At 37.0% G+C, this 22899-nt stretch overlaps 1 protein-coding gene across 3 annotated transcripts; it reads right to left on the bottom strand.

Annotated features, from left to right (window-relative positions):
- Positions 1 to 51: 51 nt before the first annotated feature.
- LOC137749324 (Tetratricopeptide repeat (TPR)-like superfamily protein) lies at positions 52 to 11667 on the bottom strand. 3 transcript variants are annotated; one of them, XM_088689502.1, is made up of 24 exons: positions 11536 to 11667; positions 11208 to 11425; positions 10923 to 10981; positions 10693 to 10785; positions 10458 to 10530; positions 9397 to 9723; positions 9089 to 9153; positions 6434 to 6565; positions 6247 to 6288; positions 5638 to 6141; positions 5308 to 5462; positions 4667 to 5141; positions 4435 to 4497; positions 4250 to 4351; positions 3829 to 4122; positions 3659 to 3751; positions 3467 to 3568; positions 3290 to 3394; positions 3061 to 3194; positions 2789 to 2972; positions 2524 to 2655; positions 2237 to 2349; positions 2070 to 2151; positions 52 to 1921 (listed from the first exon to the last, which is right to left on the bottom strand). In XM_088689502.1, the coding sequence occupies exons 2-24, from the start codon at positions 11275 to 11277 to the stop codon at positions 335 to 337; spliced, it is 4986 nt and encodes a 1661-aa protein (XP_088545628.1). In that variant the 5' UTR covers positions 11278 to 11425; positions 11536 to 11667; the 3' UTR covers positions 52 to 334. The 3 variants fall into 3 exon arrangements, with proteins under 3 accessions (XP_088545628.1, XP_068345523.2, XP_068345524.2); XM_068489422.2 differs by having other exon boundaries at positions 11208 to 11372; positions 11536 to 11659; XM_068489423.2 differs by having other exon boundaries at positions 11208 to 11337; positions 11536 to 11647.
- Between the last annotated feature and the right edge of the window lie 11232 nt (positions 11668 to 22899).

Genomic DNA, 22899 nt, shown 5'->3' with positions numbered 1-22899 from the left:
TCGTACTTGAGTTTAAAGTTACAATGAACATGTCTCTGAAAAATAAATAAATAAATAAAATCAGCTCATCATCTCCATTACTCATCATTAGGAAAATTATGATACAACGATACCACCGGCATTGAACTTGAGAACGAACAGACTTTTATTCATCAAACTCAAAAAATAGGAAACAGAACATAAACTTAAGAACTGATTGCGACAACAAAAGAACCGTGTTTTCTCTTCAAAAAAATTGAGAAACTTTTTACATTATGATGCGTTATATGAGTGACTTGAGGAGGACAGAACGATGCTTATTGGTACGTTTTTTTCAGGTTTATGATCTGTATATTCAATGAACAGAAGCCGAGATAGATTGCTGATTGTACAACCCTGCTACCCCGCTTCTCAGCTGCCGGTTTCTTCTCCTGTTCGTCACAACTGTAAATCCTTCAGCGTCCCCACCTTCCTTATTCTTTACATCCGTTACCGTTGGTTGCTCCGAGCCACTGGATTCAGAAACCAAGTCCCTCTCTCCTTCATCTCCATAGTGAATTTTTATTATCGCACTGTCATCTTCGATGGCATCTGATTGATTCCCTTGCTTACTTTCATTTGCAGGATCCTTGTTCTGCTGCACGGATTTTACTATGAAGCTGAGCAATATCTGCCTTGCAAGCTCGGATTTCTCAGAATTGGAGATGCTCTTTCTCAAGATACCATCCTCAGCTTTGCTACTGGAAATTTCTTGTCGTTCCTCCTCTGCAGCCCCACTAACTTCAAACGAAGGATTTGATTCAGATGCAACATATGCACATTCGTCTAGAGTATCCACGTGCCAAGTTTTCCCGGGAACAAACTCAGGAGCATGCGGGTTCATGATTCTTGGAGGACCAGAACCCCCTCTTTCTGTAACAGGTCTTTGAAATTTCTGAACACCTTGTCTCATGCGGAAGGAATAATTGGTTTTGTAATACAGTGATGACCGAGGACCACAAGGAACTCTAGCAGCTACTGGGGGAAGCACCGGCGCTGAAAGCATTACTTGACTGTCTCTCACATCGTATAGACTTGTAACAGCAACCGGATTTAGAGGAAGAGTAGTTGTTAGTGGTCTTGGATTGTAAGGTTTAGCAGCTGCTGAAAGCTTACTTCCATTTTTTTCTCCCGACTTTTCCTCTACAATTTCAGGGCCTGTATCTTCTGATTGGGATGCACTTGCAAGACCTGTTCCTTCCACCCCGTCATTTGGAATCACTTCAACCGCAGAGTTACCTATGCTTTCCTCAATTTTCAAAGTCTCAGAGGGAGTATTGCATGTCTTGGCTTCAGCATTTTCCACACTTAAGCCTTCAACTTTATCGTGCAGTGACTTTAGAACCGTACCTGGAGGTGCCAAAGCTACTTCTTTGTAAGATACAGATTTCGAAGCCAAATTTGTAGTTGCTGGAATAGAGGGGACTTTAGAAACAGAAGTTTTGGACTGAAGTTTAACTGAATCTTCTCCTGCACTCAGAATACGAACCTTTGACTGCTTTGGTGAATGCAAATCACTCGGAAAACTCTTAGGAGCTGAAGTCCGTGGTGGAGAAATGACATCCCTCCGGTATTTGCTTTCTCTAAAATTTGAATATTCACTCTCTGGCCTTCTTCGGCCAAACTTCCGGCCAGTAGCAGTACTTCCAGACCGGCCCTTCGAATTAGCTTCTTGCCAGCCTTCATCTGAAGTTGTTTCTTCAACAGTTACGCTCATAACTGACAAACCTTTTGTAGAAATATCACCCTTTTCCTCCAGGTCCTGATGAACGGATCTATCCTCAACTGCATCAGTTTTATCATCTATCAAAATTGTAGTGTTCTCCACGTCATGATTTGGCAAGTCATCATAAGCTATTGCATTTTGGTGTGCCGGAGGCATATTATCACTCGACTGATGTACCTGAAAATATGGAGAAACAATGTAAGCATATCAAATGTGGAAGATAAACTTATATCATTTTACAGTAACATCAATATTTATGCCTAAATTTTGGGTTAGCATTAGGATCAGGGATAAATGCAGACAGTAAAAGAAAAAACGTATCCACCTTTGTGCGGCGCTGCTTCCTATGTGCATCATTTGCTTTCGAATATTGATCAGGAGTAATGAAATCTAGGAGATCTGATACACTGCATTGGAGGAAAAAGTAGTTAGCACCCAACCGTGTTATCATATAATTTGGAACAAAGTAATTTGGGAATACCATATTAATACCTAAGGTGACCTTTGCTTGCAATTAATGCATCTGGCTTCGGAAATCCATTTCGTGCTGCTTCTTGCTGCTCCAGAGATTTAGATTCGAAATATTCAAGCCATGCAGCTGCGTCCTGCTCAGGAATATTTAACACGTTAACATGTTGACTTTGCAACTTCAAAAAATGTCTAAGATAAGCCATGGTCACTTCATTTCTTGTAGTGAGTATCAGAGAAGGCCAATAGCACACGATGAATCAAATAAATCAAGTAGGTCTAGATGGAAAAGTAATGATTCTGTAGTCAACCTGAGTACGAAGATCCTCCGGTCCAAGTTTGGCCTGAAGTATCTTAAGTGTTGTTTGCTCATGCTGCACACTGAGGGAATATGCTTCCATCAATGAGAGAGCTATGGCTATGGCATGGTAGCTTGCAGCAGTCTAAAAGGGCACAAAACAAACCATGTAAGAAGTTCAGCTTAAGATAAATTAATATAATCAAGGTCTTTGCAGTAAAACAGAGATGCAGGCAAGCACACAAGCGCACCCAGACAGATAGAGAAAGAGGAGAGACCTGTATATGATCTGCTCCTAACAGTCTCTGATTGCACTTGAGAGCTTCGTGCAGGTATCTGAGAGCAACATGGACATTTCCCATGCCCTCTTCCATCATAGCCACATTGATGTATGTTGCAGCTGTGTTAGGGTGAGATAGACCACACGTAAAATGAAGAAGAAACAAAGCACGATTTACGTACCTAAACAAATACACAATGTTAAATCAGTAGTCAGAACCACAAAAGGCAGAGAGAGGAACAGACTTCAAAAAAATATGTTAGTACTTACTTCAAAGCCAATTCGATGTATTGAAGACGGTAATAGAAAACAGACAGATCCCCATAGCTTTTCATGGTATCTGGATGGTCAAGCCCAAGTTCCCTTTCATTTATAGCCAGAGCCTTCTGCTGATAAATGGTCGCCTAAACAACAGATTGAAATGCAAAAGTTGTAAGAACAATATATAGAAGAGCCGGAGAAAAATATGTGTGATCTGAAATAGTTAAGAGAGTAATACCTGATTGAAATCACCAGTGTGGTAAAGAACTACTGCTACAAGGCTGTAAGCACTTGCTGTAACTCGATGATAAGGACCGCAAACAGCTATCATCTTTGCTAGTGCCTTCAAATGCAAGACGGAAAATCAGTACCACGAAGGGGATGGCATAATTTCTCATTAATATAGAGGTGGTACCTTTGTTCCAAAATTAACAGCGTCCTCAAGCTTTCCTTTATCAAGAGCAATTTTAGATGACTCCAACAAATTTCGCCCATCGGCTGAAGAGCACGTAACATGCTGTCAAAGAAGAAATAAAAATAATGAACTGATATTAGAAATCCGCCAAAGCTAGGGTGAAAACAAAGGGACTAATGAACAGAATAACACCTTACACACTGGAACCATGCTAATAATGTCGTATTTGCTGAAAGGGTTTTGGAAATCCATGTCATAATCTTTTGGGGCCAACTCTAGACCAACCTGGAAAATGGGAACGTAAAGATCATGGTTGTTCTTTGATTAATATCAGTGACGTTCTCCAGTCAAAATTAAAATACCTTATGACAAAGTCCACGGAGAGTTGATAACTTCCTCAAGTGCGGAAATTCATCTTTCAGTGTCCAACCAAATCTTTTGGATAGAAATAAACGTAACCATTGCAATCTAAGGGCATCATCTTCCACTGCAGAACCTCCAAGTAGAAAATTTAAGGTTGATGCTATTGCCGCAGATAAGTCAGTTATTTTGTCAACACGGGAAATGACTGCTTCAAGCAAGTGCTTGAAAGCTCGAGTAACCATTTCATGGATACAAAGTGACTGTATATGAGGAAGATTCTCTGACAGTTCAACCTGAGCAGGAAAAGAATTATAAGCATAGACAAACTCAAATTTACACGGGCACAGTGGCCAGTGCAAAAACAAATAATAGTGAGAAAGCTTAAAAATAATGGGGTGGTGAGAGAGAGAGCTTCCATACCACACGACCCAAAGAGCGCATCTTCAGTCCCCTTAAATGCATGAAGTCTGTCAATGTGCGCCCATCAACTGGAGAAAGTTCAAGTGATCCGAAGTCTGTTACCTAATAAAGTAACAGAATTAGATCGTAAGCTATACAGAAGACAGTTCTTCTGTGCTAAGGGCAAAGTGGAAAAAGAATATTACCAGCTTTGGCAAGGCAATTTCATCATAATATTTGTGTGCCATCTTGATAAGCTCATCTGCTGACTGCCAGTGTCACAACAAGCAAAGCTTGAACTGTTACTCTCAATGACTCAAAAAACACAACTACACATCATAAAAAAAGTGGCAGTAACCTTTTTTTCTCTTTTGCAATGAATGGCACACAGTTTGTAAACAATTATAAATTTGAACGGTTAAAATAAGTCTAGCAAACCTTTAGGTGAAGATTGGTTCCCGTTTCTCGGAGGCGCAAAAAGGCTTCTTCTGAGATTAACTGTTTCAGTTCTGCCTCATCATCGATATCTCCATTCTCTAGCTCTACTGTTCGGCTTTCACTAGAATCAATTTCTTCCTCGTCATATGTTCTGCTTTCTCCAACTGTTTTCTTTTCCCTCTTCTTCAAAAGTTTAAATTGCTTTCCCAGACCTTTCACAATCGGTTCAGCCTCTTTATCAACCTTAGGACTATCAGAGTTGTTAACCGTAGCGGTTTCCTGCTTTTGTAAATGCTGCACCCAGCAAGAACCAAGCTCCCATCTGATAGGTCTTTCCGAACTGGCAGGCTCATTTTCTAGATTTTTCAAGTTCTCTTTTATTACTTTCCGAACCAGACACGTAGAAGTTTCTAAACTATCCAAATCACTGGGAACCAATGATTCAGTTTTGGACTTCTGAAGCAGAACCCTCAAGCTGTAGAAAATTTTACATTTGGTCAGTCAGTGCACATAAATAATATGCACGGTACTATATAGCATGTATCCATAAGAAGGGTGAAAAGCTTCCTTAGAAAATTCAACCGTTCTATAGGATAGAACTGCAGTCCAAATTTTAAAAATTAACAGCAAAAAGTTCAAACCTGTTAACATTGAGAGAATTAGCTCCTCCATCTGGTTGATCTTCAATATCAATATCTTTAGCCTCGCGGTTGCCCTTCTTTATGTTACCGACAACTTTAACTGTTGCAGTATATCCACAGTGCCTTACATTAACTACACCCAACGACGGAGTATCCTGCAAAAGCATTTTGTTTCATCTCTTCATGCTAACGGCAGATATTGAAGAAAAATATGGTCCGTAACAATACAAAAAACTAACTTTCAAGGATGGTCAGAGGACTCGGGTTCATCATTTACTGAACAGGCATCGATACGAATGCACAGAAACTTACAATTACAAGCATACTTACATGAACAACTACGCTCTCATCAGAAGTTAACCCCTTAAGTAAAAGCCTCTGCGCAACCTCCTTGGTTGAAAAATCAGATTTTGGCCATGCATCTGTCGTATCACGTTTTACAACAATGGACAAGTCTCCAATGCGATCCTCAAAAAGAACGGAGCCTTGAGAACAATTCAGTGTCTCCTTTGCATTCACATTGGAGTCTATTACACCGCGTATTGCTGAAGCAGCTTTAAAGACTGCAACGTCAATAAATCTACTATGAAGCAAAAATGCCTTCCGGTCTCGAACAACCCTCTCTTCTTCAGTTTTGCAAGGAAGGGAAGCCAGCATTGCAAAATCTGTAGCCCATGGTCGAAGATCATATTCGCCATTTCTTCCCTGGCCTCCACCATTTCCACCCCAATTTTCATCTTCGGCTGGCAGGGGTGGAAATTCTGATGGAGACTCAGCAACTGACGGAGGGACAAGCCATGTATTTGCTCGGAAACCATATGGAAGATCGCCAAACTAAACAAATACCGAAAGAAAAAAAAAAACACACGAAGATTAAAGAATGAACTCAAACGTTACGCATTTCAACTCAAGTACATCGACACCAAAACCATTCCAAACCTTGTTATGATCTACAAAAGCTTTCGTCAAGGATTCATATGCCTGCAAGTTAACAGATCATATCTAGTTAAACAGAAATCAAACCATGCAAAAAAGCTGATGGGGATGATTCCAAAGATCTTCTAAGAATCTAAAAAACGTATGTTGCTAACATGTTTCAAGTAAAAGAAAAGGTACAAGCTCGCACATTTGCAAAGGCTCTGCTGAACTGCTGCAGAAGATCCACGAGCGAGTGGCTTTGTAAAAACTGCTTTCCCACAGTGTAAAACCCTTTGACAGATGCAACAACTTGTACTTGCTTCCCATTGCAAATCTTAATCTGCATTCATTCATCCCAGTTCAGAAAGGCAAAGTACTACCATAACAACTTCTAGACAGATGATCGTAAAAGGAAACAATTAGGATAACAAAAGCAACCAATCAAACACAAGTGCAGATGTGAACAACACAACTTGATGCCCGCAAAAGGATGACCTCAAGCCAACAAGACTCTCCGCTTTTCGAGAGTCAGGTGGAACGTCTATGCTTTACCCTTCCTTTGCAAAGAGGTTGTTTTCACGACTCGAATCCGTGACCTTTCAGCAACTTTTTCGTTGCACCAAAAAGCTCTATCCCTATTATTTTTATAGTTATTGTATTCAAGCGATATTCTAATATAATTTATAATTCTAAATTAGGAAAATGGGTATTTGAACTTGGGTGGAGCGGGAGGATACAGCTCTAGTCAATTTAGCTATGCTTAGGTCTATAATATATCCTTAATATTTAAAATAATTTTAATAATAGTTTTTAAGAGCTACAAAAAGTATTGCAATATTTCAAACTGCTTCTTTTCCTTATTCCAACTAATCTTTAATTATTCTCTTTTCCTACTCTTGACCTCATTACCTTTTACACATGTTGTTGAAACTTGAAACCCAATGAAGCTATTGTCCTTTTCTTTTTAATCAAAATGAGAAATTCAAACTTGGACGTCTTTTGAGATGTGAGAAAGAAAATACCAATAGCTAAATATCAAGAATAGGGTAACCGTTCTTAATTTCAAATATTTTATAGTTTTTACTTTATTTTTTCGAAATAAAATATTTTGCTTATTCCAACTAATCTTAATTCTCTTTTCCTACTTTTGACCTCATAACCTATAACACATGTTGTTGAAACTTGAGACCCACTTCTTACGAGAAATTCAAACTTGGACGTCTTTCAAGATTTGAGAAAGAAAATATCAATAGCTACACATCAAGACTAGGGTAAGTGCTTTTAATCACTCGAGATTCAAATCTTTTCTAGTTTTTATTTTATTTTCTTAAAAATAAAAAGTTCTTTGCAAGACATGGAGCAAATAGGATCCGGCTTCTCTGCCCTCTCACTTCCCATACACTTTCATACCCTCTTATTTTGTACGGTCATGTTTAAGCCATGTTAACATTTTATATTGATTTTTTTTATAGAGATAAGAAGACAAAAAATAATAGTAATATAAAATGTTAACGTGGCTTAATCGTGATGGTATAAATAAAAGAAAATGAGAATGTATGAAAAGTGGAAGGGCAGAGAAGACAAGTCTAGAGCAAATATTGTAATACTAGTTCAACCCCCATCTGACAGAGATTTAATATTTGTTGTAAAAGATTTCAAAATCTTTAGCCACCAAACGACAAAAAAAAAAAGTACTATTTAATATTTATTGCCCAATGGTCCAAGTGGTTGGACCACTGCAGTAGCACATCAACAAACAAAATATTAAAAACACTGTTACACTATTAAATACGGAATCACGATCATTTTCTGTTTTTAAAAAACTGAGTAAGTAATCGAGATTATTTAAATTTGATCTAATGGTTACAATTATTATAATTTTAAAGGGCTCTTTATTTATAACCATTTAATCAAATTTCAACGATCACCATTGCCTGCTCAACATATTTAATTTTTTAAGATTACGAGAGGATCGTGATCCGAATATGTAGAATATTTTTCTCGTGCCTATGCCTAAACTATGTACCTACCACAAAGGTGTACGTATTTACATTATAGGCACGTGGGGATCGTGCAACTATTTTAAATATAAAATAAATATATATAATTGAAGGTGATAAAATGAGGGTAATAAAATAGAAATTAACTTACTTTTACCCAAATTGACTATATATTTGTTATAGGTGATTTTTTTTTTTTTTTTTTTTATACAAACGATTAAATTGTTGGTTGTTAAGAGGAAAATGCATCGGTAGGTATCAAACCCGCATCAAGGTGTATAAGCATAATTGTTTTTTAGTAATGTTATAAAGTTATACATGTATTTATTAGAAGTGATTGACTAAACGGATTTTGTGAAGAAACATATTTACAAAGTGTTCCAGAAATTCCTGTAAATACACCATACTTTCACAATTTTTATGGAGCCAAGTCTCTCTGAAATATATTATTGACCAAGAAAAAAAACAGAAAGAAAAATATAAAAATACTAACAAAAAAATCTAAACTACTGACTAACAAAATTTTATTTGTCAACCAAAAGAGAGTGTAGAGACCAAATTAACCATGTCAACAAAACTAAAGAAAAATAACCAAAATAAAAGTTGTGGGAAATTACACACAAAGTAACTTTATTGTCTCTCTTCCAAGGTTTTCTCCCAAACAAAATAAGATTTTAGTGACAAGATAATTATTCAAAAACAGTCGGAACAATCTCTTCAACGACGAAAAATCCTTTGAAGGTCATCATAGAAAACTTTAACAATCATTTTATATTTTCTCTCTTCATAAATTATATATTTCAAAATTTTAATAAGCACATGCATAATACGTATAAAATTGCTAGCAGTAACAATGAAAATACCTGAATTTGAAAATAGTCACCATCGCGCCTCTCATGTGCATCCTCCAAGTTGCATCTCTTCAAATCTACAGAACCATTAGATTAGAGGAGGAAAAATCAATACGAAAAATTGAATATTTTTCCATGTTTTCTCGTGAACCAAGCATGAGAGCAATTGTCGGTGTAACGTATGCACCAATACTGTAATGTCTCGATTCAAGCAGGCATTGAACTTACGTAAACAATGCATTATTGGACCTAAACATTACGTGAGGATAAATTTGTTAAAACTGATGATTGGGAAATTGAATAAAAAATAAGAGACTCACGGAGAATTGGAGGGGAGAGGTGAGAGAAAGAGAAGAACTCATAGAAGTCGGAGAGCTTCGGCGTCGGATGAATGGCGACCATCCCGAGGCTCTCCGAGATCGCCGAAAAGGACGGTTCGGAACGCGGTGAAGTCGGACGGCCATCTCCCGAATCGGACGGAGATGGAGGGCCCGAGGTCCTGGTCTGAGGCCTGCTGCCATTCTTCTTAGACTTGGAGTCCGGGTTGGTGGCGGATCGTTTGGGCTTGGCGAATCGGGTCGTGCAGGCCACCAGGTCCAGCAATCGCCGCACGTGAGCCTCAGCTTGGGCTTCATCGCTATAGTCCTCTGAAAAAATGTAAATACTAAAAAAATGTAATCTGAAAAATAATAAAACATAAATTCCTCAAAATCGTTTGTTTGATTTATTTATTTTCTTCCAAAAAAATAATTTTATTTTGCATTTTTACACGAGAAATATTTGGATGGAAGTGAAACTAAACAATTCTTTTAAGAGAGAAATTATTTTCACTCTTATTTTCTCTCTCAGCACACTCTTATTCATTTTTTACATTTAAATTGAATAAATATATAAAAATCAAGAGATATTAAAGGAGTGTGTTAATAAAAGGAAAATGTGAGAACCATTTTCCAACAACTTATATAGTCAGATGTCTAACGTATTATGTTGTATATTTATCAATTGATTAAAACTACTAAATTCACAACATAATATATCAGACTGTATAATAACCGAACAATATCACAAAAAAGGGTAGGGAATAATAAAATATTGTATGACTCGAATTACTAGCTCCTCAACCCCCACGCAAAGATTGAAAATCTTGAGACCAATAAATTCAAATAAAGAAATGTTGTATTTTACCGAAACTACCGCATACGTTGCCTTCATGTGACGATTAAGTTTTGGCTTTTTAGTAATATAAAAAACCTAAAACCCAAAATGGTAATCTCAATTAAAATAACAACAAAAGTGAGAGTAGCAACAAAAAGATTGGCAGTTGCCAGTCTGGTTTTGATACTGAAATTACTGGAATGGACACATTGGAGGATCCACCCACCTTCAACCATTTTCAAAACACAGGGTTTCAGGCTAACAACTTCCACCTTTTCATTCAATTTTTTCCCCTTGACCTGCGAAAAAACACAAACAGAAATTCATGTTGATTGAAGAAGAGGATTGAAAAATCAGTCCCGCTCGTCTGAATTTCAGTTCAACTCGGACGAACGGGATTGATATCATGGAAAGAGTTCTTGAAAAGGTAAAATAAATAATTAAATTTGAATAAGGCTTACTTCATGAGAGAGGGAATAGTTTGTAAGATGGCATGTCTCCACATTTACAGCCAGTAATTTTCTCACATCAAGTATCTTGTCAGTGGAGATGCCCTTCATGTAAAATTAAAACCATCATTACCCAATAATTTACTTTTATTTTACAATAATTATGTAAAATAATGCTAATTTTGGTTTCAAATATGATTTTTTTTAAGAGAAAATGAATTAATTACACAAGAATTGGGCACCTTAAGAATGACTTGTGTGTCGTATGGGGTAATGACAGTGATGTCAAGAACACTGGGAACTGCAAATTACAAAACATGAAAACACAATTAGTACATAATCAGAGGGGATTAATTTTTTTTTTACTATAAACGATATTACTGCTTTAAAATATACTAAAAGTGGGGGAATGAAGAGAGTTTGAACCCGGAATGCATTGGATTGAAGAGAAACGCTCTATCTACGAAGGTATTTCACTACTTACGGGGAGATTAAAATTGCACAAAAATGGAGAAATGAAATTTTACCCTTCTCTTCTTTCTTCTTCTTGTCTGACTTGGACTTGTTGTTCTTGCCTCTCCCTGACTTTGGTGCCATTGGACTCGATTCGATTCGATTCGATTCGACGACAAATTGTAGGAATTATTTGGAAACAACCTGAGGAACCCAATTGAGAAACAACTTGAATTCCACTGAAAGTTAACCAGAATCAGTATCACACTGAATAAACATGCAGAAACAGAGGCTGAAAAGGCAGAGGAGGAAGAACAAAGATAAAGGAAGATAAGCGAGAGTGAAGAGAGAGAGAGAGATATATATATATGTGTGTGTGTGTATCTAGGAGATAGGGCTTACAATCTCTTTAGGATTTGCGAGCAATTGTGGCCTCACCTTCTGGCTAAAACAATTAACTCTCTCTCTCTCTCTCTCTCTCTCTACTCTGAGAGAGAGAAGGATGAATTGGCTTTATAAGAACAGGGGCAGGGCAGGGATGGGGAGACCCCATGCACCAGAGAAGTAATGGTGGGAGGTGAGAATGTGACCGTTGAGTGGGCGACACGTGTCATAGGATTGTGTGGCCGATATTTTTGTTTTATCACGTGTTTGGCACCTTAGATTTTCCCAAGGTAAATATGGGAAAATAATATGAGGAGCGGAATTCACAGCATCTCTTGGTCCGGTCATGATAGAACCCTAATTTTTGTCAAAATTTTCATGGTTTTTAGTGTTTGTATTTTGCTACAATTACTACCTACGTGCTTCTCGTATTTTTAAATCTCACATTCGTTTTCGGTAGGATTCTTATTTGTCCCGCTTGTTTTGGTAGGATCAACGGTATATTCTACAAAGTGTGAATGCTAAAGAGTTCATCTATTTTTTAATTATATTTTGCAAGGTTGGACACTAGCCGGGTGGCTGGCTGGGGCCTAGTGCTTAGGCGGGCATCTAGGCGGATTTAACTAAATTTACTATATTTCGTATAAATAAGTATCTATTTATACTTAAAATATATATAATTTTATTATAAACTACAAAATAGAATGATATGTGTGTATATATATATTATGAGCTATTGGAACATAATGAAAACATGGGAAACAAGCATATAATGTGTGTTCATTCAAATATTCAACAAGTCTCTTACAATTTATTGAAAACAAATAAAATGTAAATTAAAGTTATCTATTTTCTGTCTAAGTGAGTCGCAATCTAGACTGATTTGGGCGGGTTAGACGAGTGCCTAGGCGGGTGCCTCAGTAGGTATAGACATTATTTCTTAATTTTCAAACGTCTATGCATTAATCAGAGCGGTGACTAGCCGCCTAGTGCCTAGGCAGAGCCTAGGTGGCGCTAGGCGAGGATTTTTAGAACAATTATATTTTGTAAATTATATGATGTCAGTTGATCATTGAATTTCAAGTTTAAATTTTTTTAAAAGAGTATTTAATTATTAACCCCATATTATGTAGTTTACAAATTATATGGGCTTTTAGCGTTTTCCTTCTTTGTAAATATTAACTATAGAGTTTTGAAAAGAAACACACAGATTTCTGCACTCATCTTCTCCACACTTTATTATCTTTTTTTAGTCTTTGAATTGACAAAATCAAAACATATACTTAAATGAGGTCAAAAGGAAAGAATAATGTAGAAGTAACAATTGAAGTCTAAAAATCAATTGGCGATATAATGAGAGATGTTAAATGCATTCGAAATGACATTTTACATTTGTTGTTTGTTGAAAAGTACTTCAATCGACCAGATGTAAGATATTAATCTTATCTAGACAGAATAATAAATGATATAGATTACATTTTTCTCGTTGAGTAGAATTGTAGAACAGAGAAATGAAAGAGGTATTTTGTTTATCCTCCCCCCACCCCCCAACCCCCCAAAAATTTTAGCCGATTACAACCCCCCTCTAACGTTAGATTTTGGAACCTTCCATACAGTTTAAAATATGTGACCTTTACGTCTCAAATTTGACAGTTTTCTTTCTATAGTACGTACCACCATGTGGTCTAGAAAATCAACTGTTAGATCATGCATATAGAAATATAATGAATTTTTACAATGGTTAAATCATACATAAAATTTCTAACACTGAGTAGGAATTATCCTCGTAGTCAAATCCCAAAATTACATCTCTACATTGAAATAACTCTCGGTGCATTATATCATTTGAGACGCAACATACTAGATGCAATCAGAATCATGCAAAATCTTCAAAAAAAATCCAAACATTTTGTCTGAATTATCTTTGCAGTGATGTGAAATTTCTGAAAGTGTATGAGGCCGATGTAGAACTCAGTATTGTAAAGCCAATGAGAACAATGTTGGAAGAAAATCTGTTTCAAAACATCATCTATTTAAATATGCCTGACCTCATGAAAAACCCTTCTATCCTAGGATGGGATGGATGCATCATCACTTTATATACAATTTGCTTCCATCAAATAGTTGGTTTCATTTTTGCAATGATTATCTGGTTCAATAATGCATTTCTATAAAATCAACCCCAACTTGATGTGTATATCGACAAGAAAATTAGCAACGGTGATTAGGCCTACCAATCAGACCCAACTTGTTGAGTATATCTTTATATATCAAGAGAAGGGGCTGATGAACAATGTTTTTTGGTGTCACAAGCTTCACTAAAAGGAATGCCCCTCAAACAAAAAACTTCAAAAGCAACTCAAAATAATGCATCAAATGTGATAGAAGTATTTTCATCATTTTAACAGTATTTTTTTAATAATTAAATTTTTTTTGTACAGTTTTTTTTTTAAATTTTTAATTTTAATAATTAATACCTCACACTAGACTAGCAATAATGTGATTCAATCAATTGTTCATTAAATTTTATTTTCTCTATTTTTAAATACGTTCAAAACATCTTAAAAGGTGTAAGATCCCACATCGGGCAGGGGAGTGGGTCATGTAAGCCTTATATGTATATTCTCATCTCTACCTAGCACAAGGCCTTTTGGGAGCTCACTGGTTTCGGGTTCCATTGAAACTCTGAAGTTAAGCAAGTTCATGCGAGAGCAATCTCATGATGGGTGACCCACTAGGAAATTCTCATGTGAGTTCCCAGAAACAAAACCGTGAAGGTGTGGTCGGGGCCTAAAGTTGACAATATCGTGCTACAGTGGAGTCGAGCCCAGGATGTGGTGGAGGCCCGGGCTGGGATGTGACAATTTGGTATCAGAGTTAATCCCTGGTCTGAAGTGTGTCGACGAGGATATCGGGCCCCTAAGGGGGGTGGATTGTAAGATCTCACATCAGCCAGGGGAGTGGATCCTGTAAGCCTTATATGTATATTCCCATCTCTACCTAGCACAAGGCTTTTTGGGAGTTCATTGGCTTCGGGTTCCATTGGAACTTTGAAGTTAAGCAAGTTTGCGCGAGAGCAATCCCGGGATGGGTGACTTACTGGAAAGTTCTCGTGTGAGTTCCCAAAAACAAAACCGTGAATGTGTGGTCGGGGCCCAAAACGGGACAATATCGTGTTATGATGGAGTCGAGCCCGGGATGTGGTGGGGGCCCGGGCCGGGATGTGATAAAAAGCGTGTAATGCCGATTATAAAAAATATATTTCCACATGCGGATAATAATGTGATTAAATTAGTTGTCAAATTATTGTTTTTTTATTTTTTTTGAATAAACGATATTATCTGCACTAAGGGGGAGGGGGTGGGTTTAGCCTCACAATGAGCTAGCAATAATGTGATTCAATTAGTTGTTTATTAAATATTATTTTCTCGATTCTTAATATAAATTCAATAGAGATCGATTTTATTATGTGTATTCAGTTGCTTTGATTGGTTTATGAGATGTTTCTTCTAGCATAATCTAAGATTATTCATTAACTTCAAATATTTGACTTTTCTTTTGTCAATTTACGCATATAAATAAATTTAAAATGTAGTACGCTGTGATTCAAAAAATGCCTTCTGTCACGTGCGTGCACAAAGGCTAGTCAACAAGAAAATTAAGTGAAACGGCCTGCCTGCTCTTATTAAGATTGTTAAGTAATTGACATGACAGAATTATACACCTCAATGGCAAATTGCAATGTTCTTGTCTATTCTAACTTGTTCAAAATTTTTCTTTGTAATTGTTTGGTTTGGGTCAAATTTTTTTCCTAAAAAGGGGACCAGTTAGTAACTTCGTCACGACAATCCATATTTTAGGAAGTTGGGAAGACTCATAGAGGCATTTCAGCCTCCCTTTAGCCACCATCGTGTGATTCACCAGCGTTAGAAATCGAAATCAGGACGTGAGTATGGAATACGAGCATGAAATTCGTCCCCAACCACTAAACCACGCTGTTATTTATTATGCTAGTGTAGTTTAATTTGTTTTGTTTGGTAGGTGAGTTGTTTCTCTCAGTTATACTATAAACTTCTGAGGTACGATTGATGGGTTGCTAATGTTTTTTTTTTTTTAATAAACGATATTATCTACACTAATGGAGATAGTTAGGCTAAGCATCACCTACAAACGAAAAGGAATACCACTAAATTGTAGTACTAATTGACTGCTAATGTCATAGTTGTAGAGAGGTTTTAAGTTCCCGTTTTTGTTTTTCTGGTTGGGTAGAGGTTTTAAGTTCAAAAGTATGTAAAAACAATTTGTTCTTGGTTTGTTGGAAACAGATTTATGTATGCTATACTTGTAGCACTATTTCCTCTGTCATAAAACCACCATTAAAAATAAGGAAGTTTTAACGAAACACTCCCGGTACTGTTTACTTTAACGAAAAACCATATTTTTACTCTAAAATGTCACTTCTGATACTATTCACTTACAACATATTTTTGTCATTTTGATTAAAACTCAAAGTTTTCAAACATTTTTCGTTAGTTTTCCTTAAAAATAAATGTTTAGGATAGCTTGTAGCACTCATCAGGGTTTACTATTGTGTTGGGGAGAAACAAAAATATTGTCATCCTTGGTAGGGGAATATGATAACGTCATTCCCTTTGGAGTTTGCAGTTTGCGCCGATTGAGGAGTGATGAATGAAACAATGGACGCTCCAGTTGCTAGTCCCATCTCTCCAAATATGCCAAAAACATTTTATTCTAGTCAAATTTGTTTTTTCTTATTTTTGCGTGGTCAATACAAACTATTACATAGCAAAAATTGGAGCTTCCGTCGCATTTTCTCCATTTTTTGTCTCTCTTTCGTTCTAATAAAAAAAATTCTCACATACTTTGTGTATGTCCATATGCTAGTATTAATTAATAGATTAAATGCATATACAGTTAGTCGGAGAAAATATTTAAATCCAAAATCATACACATCCATAAAATGAGTAATCGTGTACCCTAGGGAACTTCACTAATAATTTTTCGTTAACATTTCCATAACTGTTTTTTTATTGATTTATTTATACTATCTTAGTATCTTTCATAACATGTTCGGTTGATGAATCTGCCAACGTACGGGTCTCTATATGTGTATGTTTTTGTTGTATATAAAGAGGGTTTAATATTAGTTCCTACAGGATAGGAGGAGAGAGATTATGACACTCCAAACTCTTATGATTTGGTTCTGTTCAATGTTGGTTTGAGTAGATCTATAGTGTTGATACACTCCGACTCGGAATGTTTACTAGAATTCCGAATTGAGCTGTGATGGTCGACACCTAGAAGGTGACGAAACCATAAAATATAGTGACGTAGAAAATGTGAATAAATTTAAACTAAAAGTGCCTAAAGACGAGTGCACTATGAACAGGAATGAACCCATTTCACACGCGACGTCAAAACATAAGTAAAGTACAGTAGTGTGGGTAAGGATCATACCCTCAAAGGTAGCCACCTATACTGAGATTTGTCAAGAATCCTTGTCGATATGAACTTTCAGCAGCTAAAACCTGGAAGGGAGAAAAAAACAAGAGTGAGTGGGCCTGAAAAATAACGTTTTAATAAAAACCTTTTGAAAACGTTATAACCCATCGCTGTAAAACCCGTATGGTTTCCAGAAAATAATACTACGTATATACGTAACACAATGCACAAAGACAGTAAAAAATCAAGTTTGCCATGTCATAACTTTTCAACACTGAAATATGTAAGCCAGGTGTGAAAATCAAGGTAAAATAATATACCAGCCAGAGTCACCTAATGTGACATGTACGACTAAACCTATAGCTCATCAACCTATGCCTGCACACGAGTCAGAACCACCTAATGTGGTATATACGACAGGCTGGGTGTAAATAAGTACGCTCAAGTGCTACAATCACATGAAGGCTGTGCGATGAATCGCGGGTCACCTATGAGTCAAAACCACCTATTGTGGTCTGTACGACAAGCTGACACTAAACTTGGATCCAAGGTGAGCGTGCGGTGTGAGAGGTGAACGATTACGTAAAGGCTGTGCCCTGGCCTCGGGCAGGAGCACTAACACCAGGGTGTAAGATAATGAGCTCTAAATGCATCTACACATAACCATACACAATACAACCACTATCATCATAATGCACTCACCTGAAGCTTACCTGGGCCTCCGCATCATTATTCGATATTATGCAAAACTATACTAATGCAAATACTAAAATATAATGCATCTTTGACATGGCATTTAAATCGTAAATTCATTTAAAAACAATTTTTGGAAATCGTAAAGCATATATACATATATAGAAAACAAAAGCCCACTCACCTAGGGTTCGCGCTACAACTCCCTAACCTAAACATCGAGGTGCCATGAACGATCGGCGCCTAGAACAATTATCAAACCACATCTCAAAATCCTTATCAATAGAACACGTAACTTACATAAAACATATCCCCAAGGACGTTCAAGAATGATTTGAGACCCATTGACCAAAAGTCAACCGTCAGTCAAAGATTGATGGTAGGGTCTACAACCCTACGTAACTCAATATGAAAGATCCGCACATCGGATTTCTGATCTGTAACTTCCAAATATCCACATTATGCTTCTAAAACATCATACTAAAGTTTCATTACGATCCAACGGTTGGATCGTCACTTCAAATAATAATCAAGTGATGTGCCGTCATGGAACTAGGTTCACAATAATCCAATCACATCATATGGATATCAAATCTGAGATCAATATATCGACTTAGCGTAAAATAGCATTAGCGGCCCACTGGCCACGTGATGTTGTCAATGGCGGTTGGTCGCCTCGACTCGCCAGAAAATTTAACTATTTCTAAAAATTCTCAAACTTCACAGAAATGAAGATCTCAGTGAGTGGAGAAACTTTCATACATGTGACTAAGGCCAATTTGGCCGGGAAAAGCCTCAATTTCACGAAAATCCGCCAGAACCCTAGATTTGGGTGTGCATTGATTCGACCTCAATTCGAACTCCGACGCCCCCAAAATTGTTTGGGCTTTGTTCCTGGGTCCAAGGTGAGTGGTTTGATGGTGGTAATGGTCGACAATGCTTTCAGGATGGGCAAATCTCCGCCGTGACACCTTCGGAACCCACAAGTTCCGTTCTTCCTTAAAACGGGATCAATCTAGGTGGGTTTTGGGTGGAATTGAACGAGGAGAGGTTGGGTAAGTGTTTGGTAATGTGGGTAGGCTGAGAATCGTTAGAAAAATGGACGGAAAACCCGTTGAAAATTGTTGCAGGTGTGGTTGGGTCGTGGGGAAGAACCGGATCTTGGGAGATCCGGTACTTCTCTTTGCTATCATTTCCCCTTCTTTGTCACCTCTCCAATTGGTCACTCCCTTCTCTCACTCCTTCCGATTGGATTCAACTCTTCCTCATTTCTCTCATTTATCCTCTATCTCTACCGCCCATCATTTCTTTCCTTCAATCTGGGCCACACACATGGCTTTCCAGATTTTGCTCCATAAATCTGGAGTTTTCTAAAAATAACCAATTTACTAAAATGCCCCCGATTTTAAATGCTAATATCTCCTTCGTTATAACTCCAAATTACGTTCCGTTTGTGCCCACGCGTTCGTAGCAACGAGTACTATGAGGATACGCCAAGAAAATGAGTCTTATGTGACACGACACTGCAGTCAACAAAAGTCAACACTTTGCCTTGAAGGGCATTTTCGTAAATTCACATTTAAAAATTATAAAGACTATAATTTTTGGGGACGGGTCGCTACAATCTACCCCCTTAAGAAAATTTCGTCCCTGAAATTTAAAATAACTTGCTAAATGTAAAATACTCGAAAGTAGGGATACACAAGGAAAAAATCGAGTTAGAACAACTGCATAAAAGAGAATGTCATTCCATCGCGATCGGATTGCAATTATTCCTCTTTCATGCCTCCAAGCTCATACCTTCTTCCTTCCTCGATAATATAGTAGTATAATAGCCATATGAAATATTGAGTCAAAATATGTAATACTACGTAACAACATCAGGTCAAAAATATATGCATAAAATAAGATAACAAGAAGAAATAAATATATAGAAATACGATTAAAATACTTGTATGGAGTTGAAACTCGAAAATGGAAGTATCTTAATCAAAATTTGTAATGGTAAAAATACCCATATAAATAAAATAATGTAATAGAAAGATATTGCACGAAAAATCAAAACCCAAAATGAGAATGGACCTAGCCAAGCATTCGTCGTGTCACAAATTTTGAGAATGAGCGTGTATGTCATGAGTCGAGTCCAAACTATCACTAATTAGCAAATGTTACCGTAGATGAGCTAACTTGCTCACTTACTTAGCGAACCCAACAATTAAGCTGTCGATATTACAGTCTGCAGCCTGTAATGCTGATAACTCATCGTTGTGTCTCAATAAGCTAGTGAGAAGTTCCTAAGGATGCTAATGCTCCTCATGTACGAATATGCCTAGATCGTCCGATTTATGCCTCGATCACGATACCATATTATCCTAGAGCGCACCAATCTAGCTACTAGAAGTGTTTCAACATCCATGATACCACAACAATAGGACCCTGGAGTGAAGCAGTGGAAATATACGTAGAGACGAACACATATTGCAAAAAAAAATAAAAAATAAAAAAAACTTCCTTCGCAATTAATCAATAGAGTTGCTCTCCAAATCGAAGAGTATAAGATCTGAAAGCTTGAATTAGAGAAACCATATCTCTAACGACATCCTTCGAATAACAATTGCAGTCTCGAGCCATACTTGAAAATTAACGCCATAATCACCAAGCTCAAAACCTATATTCATACCTTCACCAAATCCATGTTGAACTACTGCTCAATCCTCAAAGCAGTTTGGAATTCTTCTTGGTAAGTCTGCTAAACTTGCGAGAAGATTATACTCCAATGATTTCTGCTAGCATTGATATGAAACTGACGCACGCATCCACTAAGTCAATCTATCGTGAATTTCTCACTAAATGAGTGAGAAACCATGTCGAGAATGCTAAAAGAACACTCGAGAATTTGAAGGTCAAAACAAGTCCATGAAATCTAGAGTACAAGATATCTGGATTGAATATACAATTTCTATATTTGAACCTGTGTAAATGTCTAACTTAATTCACGCTAGCAATGAAAGAATTGGAAGATAACTCAACTTGAACAATAGTTTAAGGAAGGTAGACGATTTGCTCGATAAAGTGCTGATTGGGTGATTCAATGACTGATGGTCTAAACTGAAAGTTTCAACGTCTAAGTGGTCTTCTTGGACAGTCTGCCAAAATTAGAAATGATATGGGGAACAGACGAGTCACTCAAATCAACTAAAATACCTTTAGTGCTAGGAGGTGAAACTCAGGGTACGAATATAACTGATGTGGACTAAAATATTAAAGAGTCGGAAAATTTCAAAAATGAAGAACAATTCCGTTGTTGTCTCGGGCCAAAAGTAGAAAGGTCGAATCTGAAAATTTGCTAACAAGGTTTCTTGATGATCGAAAAGTAACATCACAAAAATATTTGAGAGTTCCGCATAAGGTGGAAATAGAACTGACTGAAAAGCATTTGGTATCTATAAGCTTTTCTACTGCGGTCATCAGTAGCTACAGTTACACAATCGGGATGGTACACGATGGGCAATTGTAGACATTGATTCAATTCTTCCACTGCTGCTGTCATAAATTTAAGCTATTTCAAATAAGGACGTATTCGAAAAGTCTAAGATTGGTAAAGATTCTGAATATACTTCTCCTCTAAGAATTGTCATCCGGTTTTTAAACGAAAGTGATAATTGCTGACTCTAAGTCATGAATAAGATGATTTATTTCGAACGGTTTTATCCATTGGAAAATATAAGCCATCATGCTGCCTCAGCACAATCGAAATATCCAAAGAAAACTTCATCGAGGATTTTAGAATGATTAATGTCATCAAAAGATGTAAAGCAAAGGTAAGGTGAGACAACAGTTTAGTTGTCAGAAACTTTATTCATGATCAACATCACAACTAAACTAATTTTCCTCAATTGTAAGTGAGGAAAAACACTATAGTCGAAAAATCTCTTAACAATTGTCGATAAATCGACAAGACTAAGGATATCTCAAATCTCTCAACACTTTGTGAGAACTTCAACCTTCTTCCTCTGAACTCCTTCTTAGGAAAAAAAAAAAAAAAAAATTTTGTCTGTGAAGATCACATCTCCCGAGACAAGTACCAATCTAAACAAAACTAAGGTTTGAGAAATTTGGTCTCACTGCCGAAGCAGATAAGAAAGTCGTTGAAAATACCACTACGAAGTTGTCAAGTTATGGAAGAAAACTCGTGTTATAAAGGGTGGGTTGGCTAGATCATTAGCTTGAAGTAGGAGATAACGGTTTTTAATCGTCACCCTAGGAATTTGTTAAAATCTGGGTATGATCCTAAGGTTCGAAGTTCCCTAGATAAGGGGCTTAGTTGAATAAATTCCTAATCGGTAAGCTTTAGTAACTAAGTTCTTCCAAACAATAGGAGTTGCTCGAAAAGACGCAAGGAGATTAATGCAGTATAAGAAAGTGAATAGATGATAATATCTCAGGTAAGACTTTGGAATATGACGCATGCATGTACGTCCTCAAAAAGTATCATAATGCTTCATTTCATTACGCCATACACTAATATGTCTTCACCACTTTCTTGATACTTAATTCACTCTAACTGTTAGATCCCATATCACCCAGGGGAGTGAATCCTCTATGCCTTAAATGTACATGCTCACCTCCATATAGCACGAGGCCTTTTAGGAACTCACTAGCTTCGGATTCCATCGAAACTCCGAAGTTAAGCGAGTTCGGGCGAGAGCATTCCTAGGATGGGTGACCCACTGGGAAGTTCTCGTGTGAGTTTCCATAAATAAAACCGTGAAGACTTGATCGGGGCCCAAAACGGATAATATCGTGTTACGGCGGAGTCGAGCCCTGAATGTGGTGGAGCCCGGGTTGGGATATGACACTAACAATGAGAAATTAACTTGTACTTTGATTTTACGGTCTGCTAGTGGAATTGATCGAAAAGGTGGCTAGTCGGAGAGGTTATGTTTAGGTGATATGGTAAAAACAACTATGAGTTTATTGTCTTAATACAAAGCTTGCTCCTAACGTTTCGAGATTTAATTTCTTCGGCTTTAGTAGTCTGTCACACCCTAATCGGAGTATTAACTTAAACTCTAATTAAGGCATGATTCACAATTTAATATGGAATAAATATTTAAGAACAGATTAATCCATAGTTAAATAGTGAAGAAAGAAAAGAAAAAAGAAAAATTATTTAGAAGATATAAATCTGTTCAAACATAATTCACATTTATTCACCAAGAGATA

The sequence above is a fragment of the Pyrus communis genome, chromosome 17 (genome assembly GCF_041283825.1).
Source record: "Pyrus communis isolate YQ-2024b chromosome 17, ASM4128382v1, whole genome shotgun sequence".
NCBI lineage: Eukaryota > Viridiplantae > Streptophyta > Magnoliopsida > Rosales > Rosaceae > Pyrus > Pyrus communis.
Note: the sequence above shows the minus strand (reverse complement) of the source record. Positions and strands in the feature narration are given on the sequence as shown.

Bases quoted from the DNA above. Each gene is read 5' to 3' on its own strand.
- LOC137749324 (XM_088689502.1), bottom strand. From the start codon at position 11,277: ATGGCACCAAAGTCAGGGAGAGGCAAGAACAACAAGTCCAAGTCAGAC. The intron at 6,289-6,433 runs GTGCGAGCTTGT...GTTAACTTGCAG, and splicing joins TCAGCAGAGCCTTTGCAAAT to GCATATGAATCCTTGACGAA. The intron at 4,498-4,666 runs GTTTGCTAGACT...TGACACTGGCAG, and splicing joins GAACCAATCTTCACCTAAAG to TCAGCAGATGAGCTTATCAA.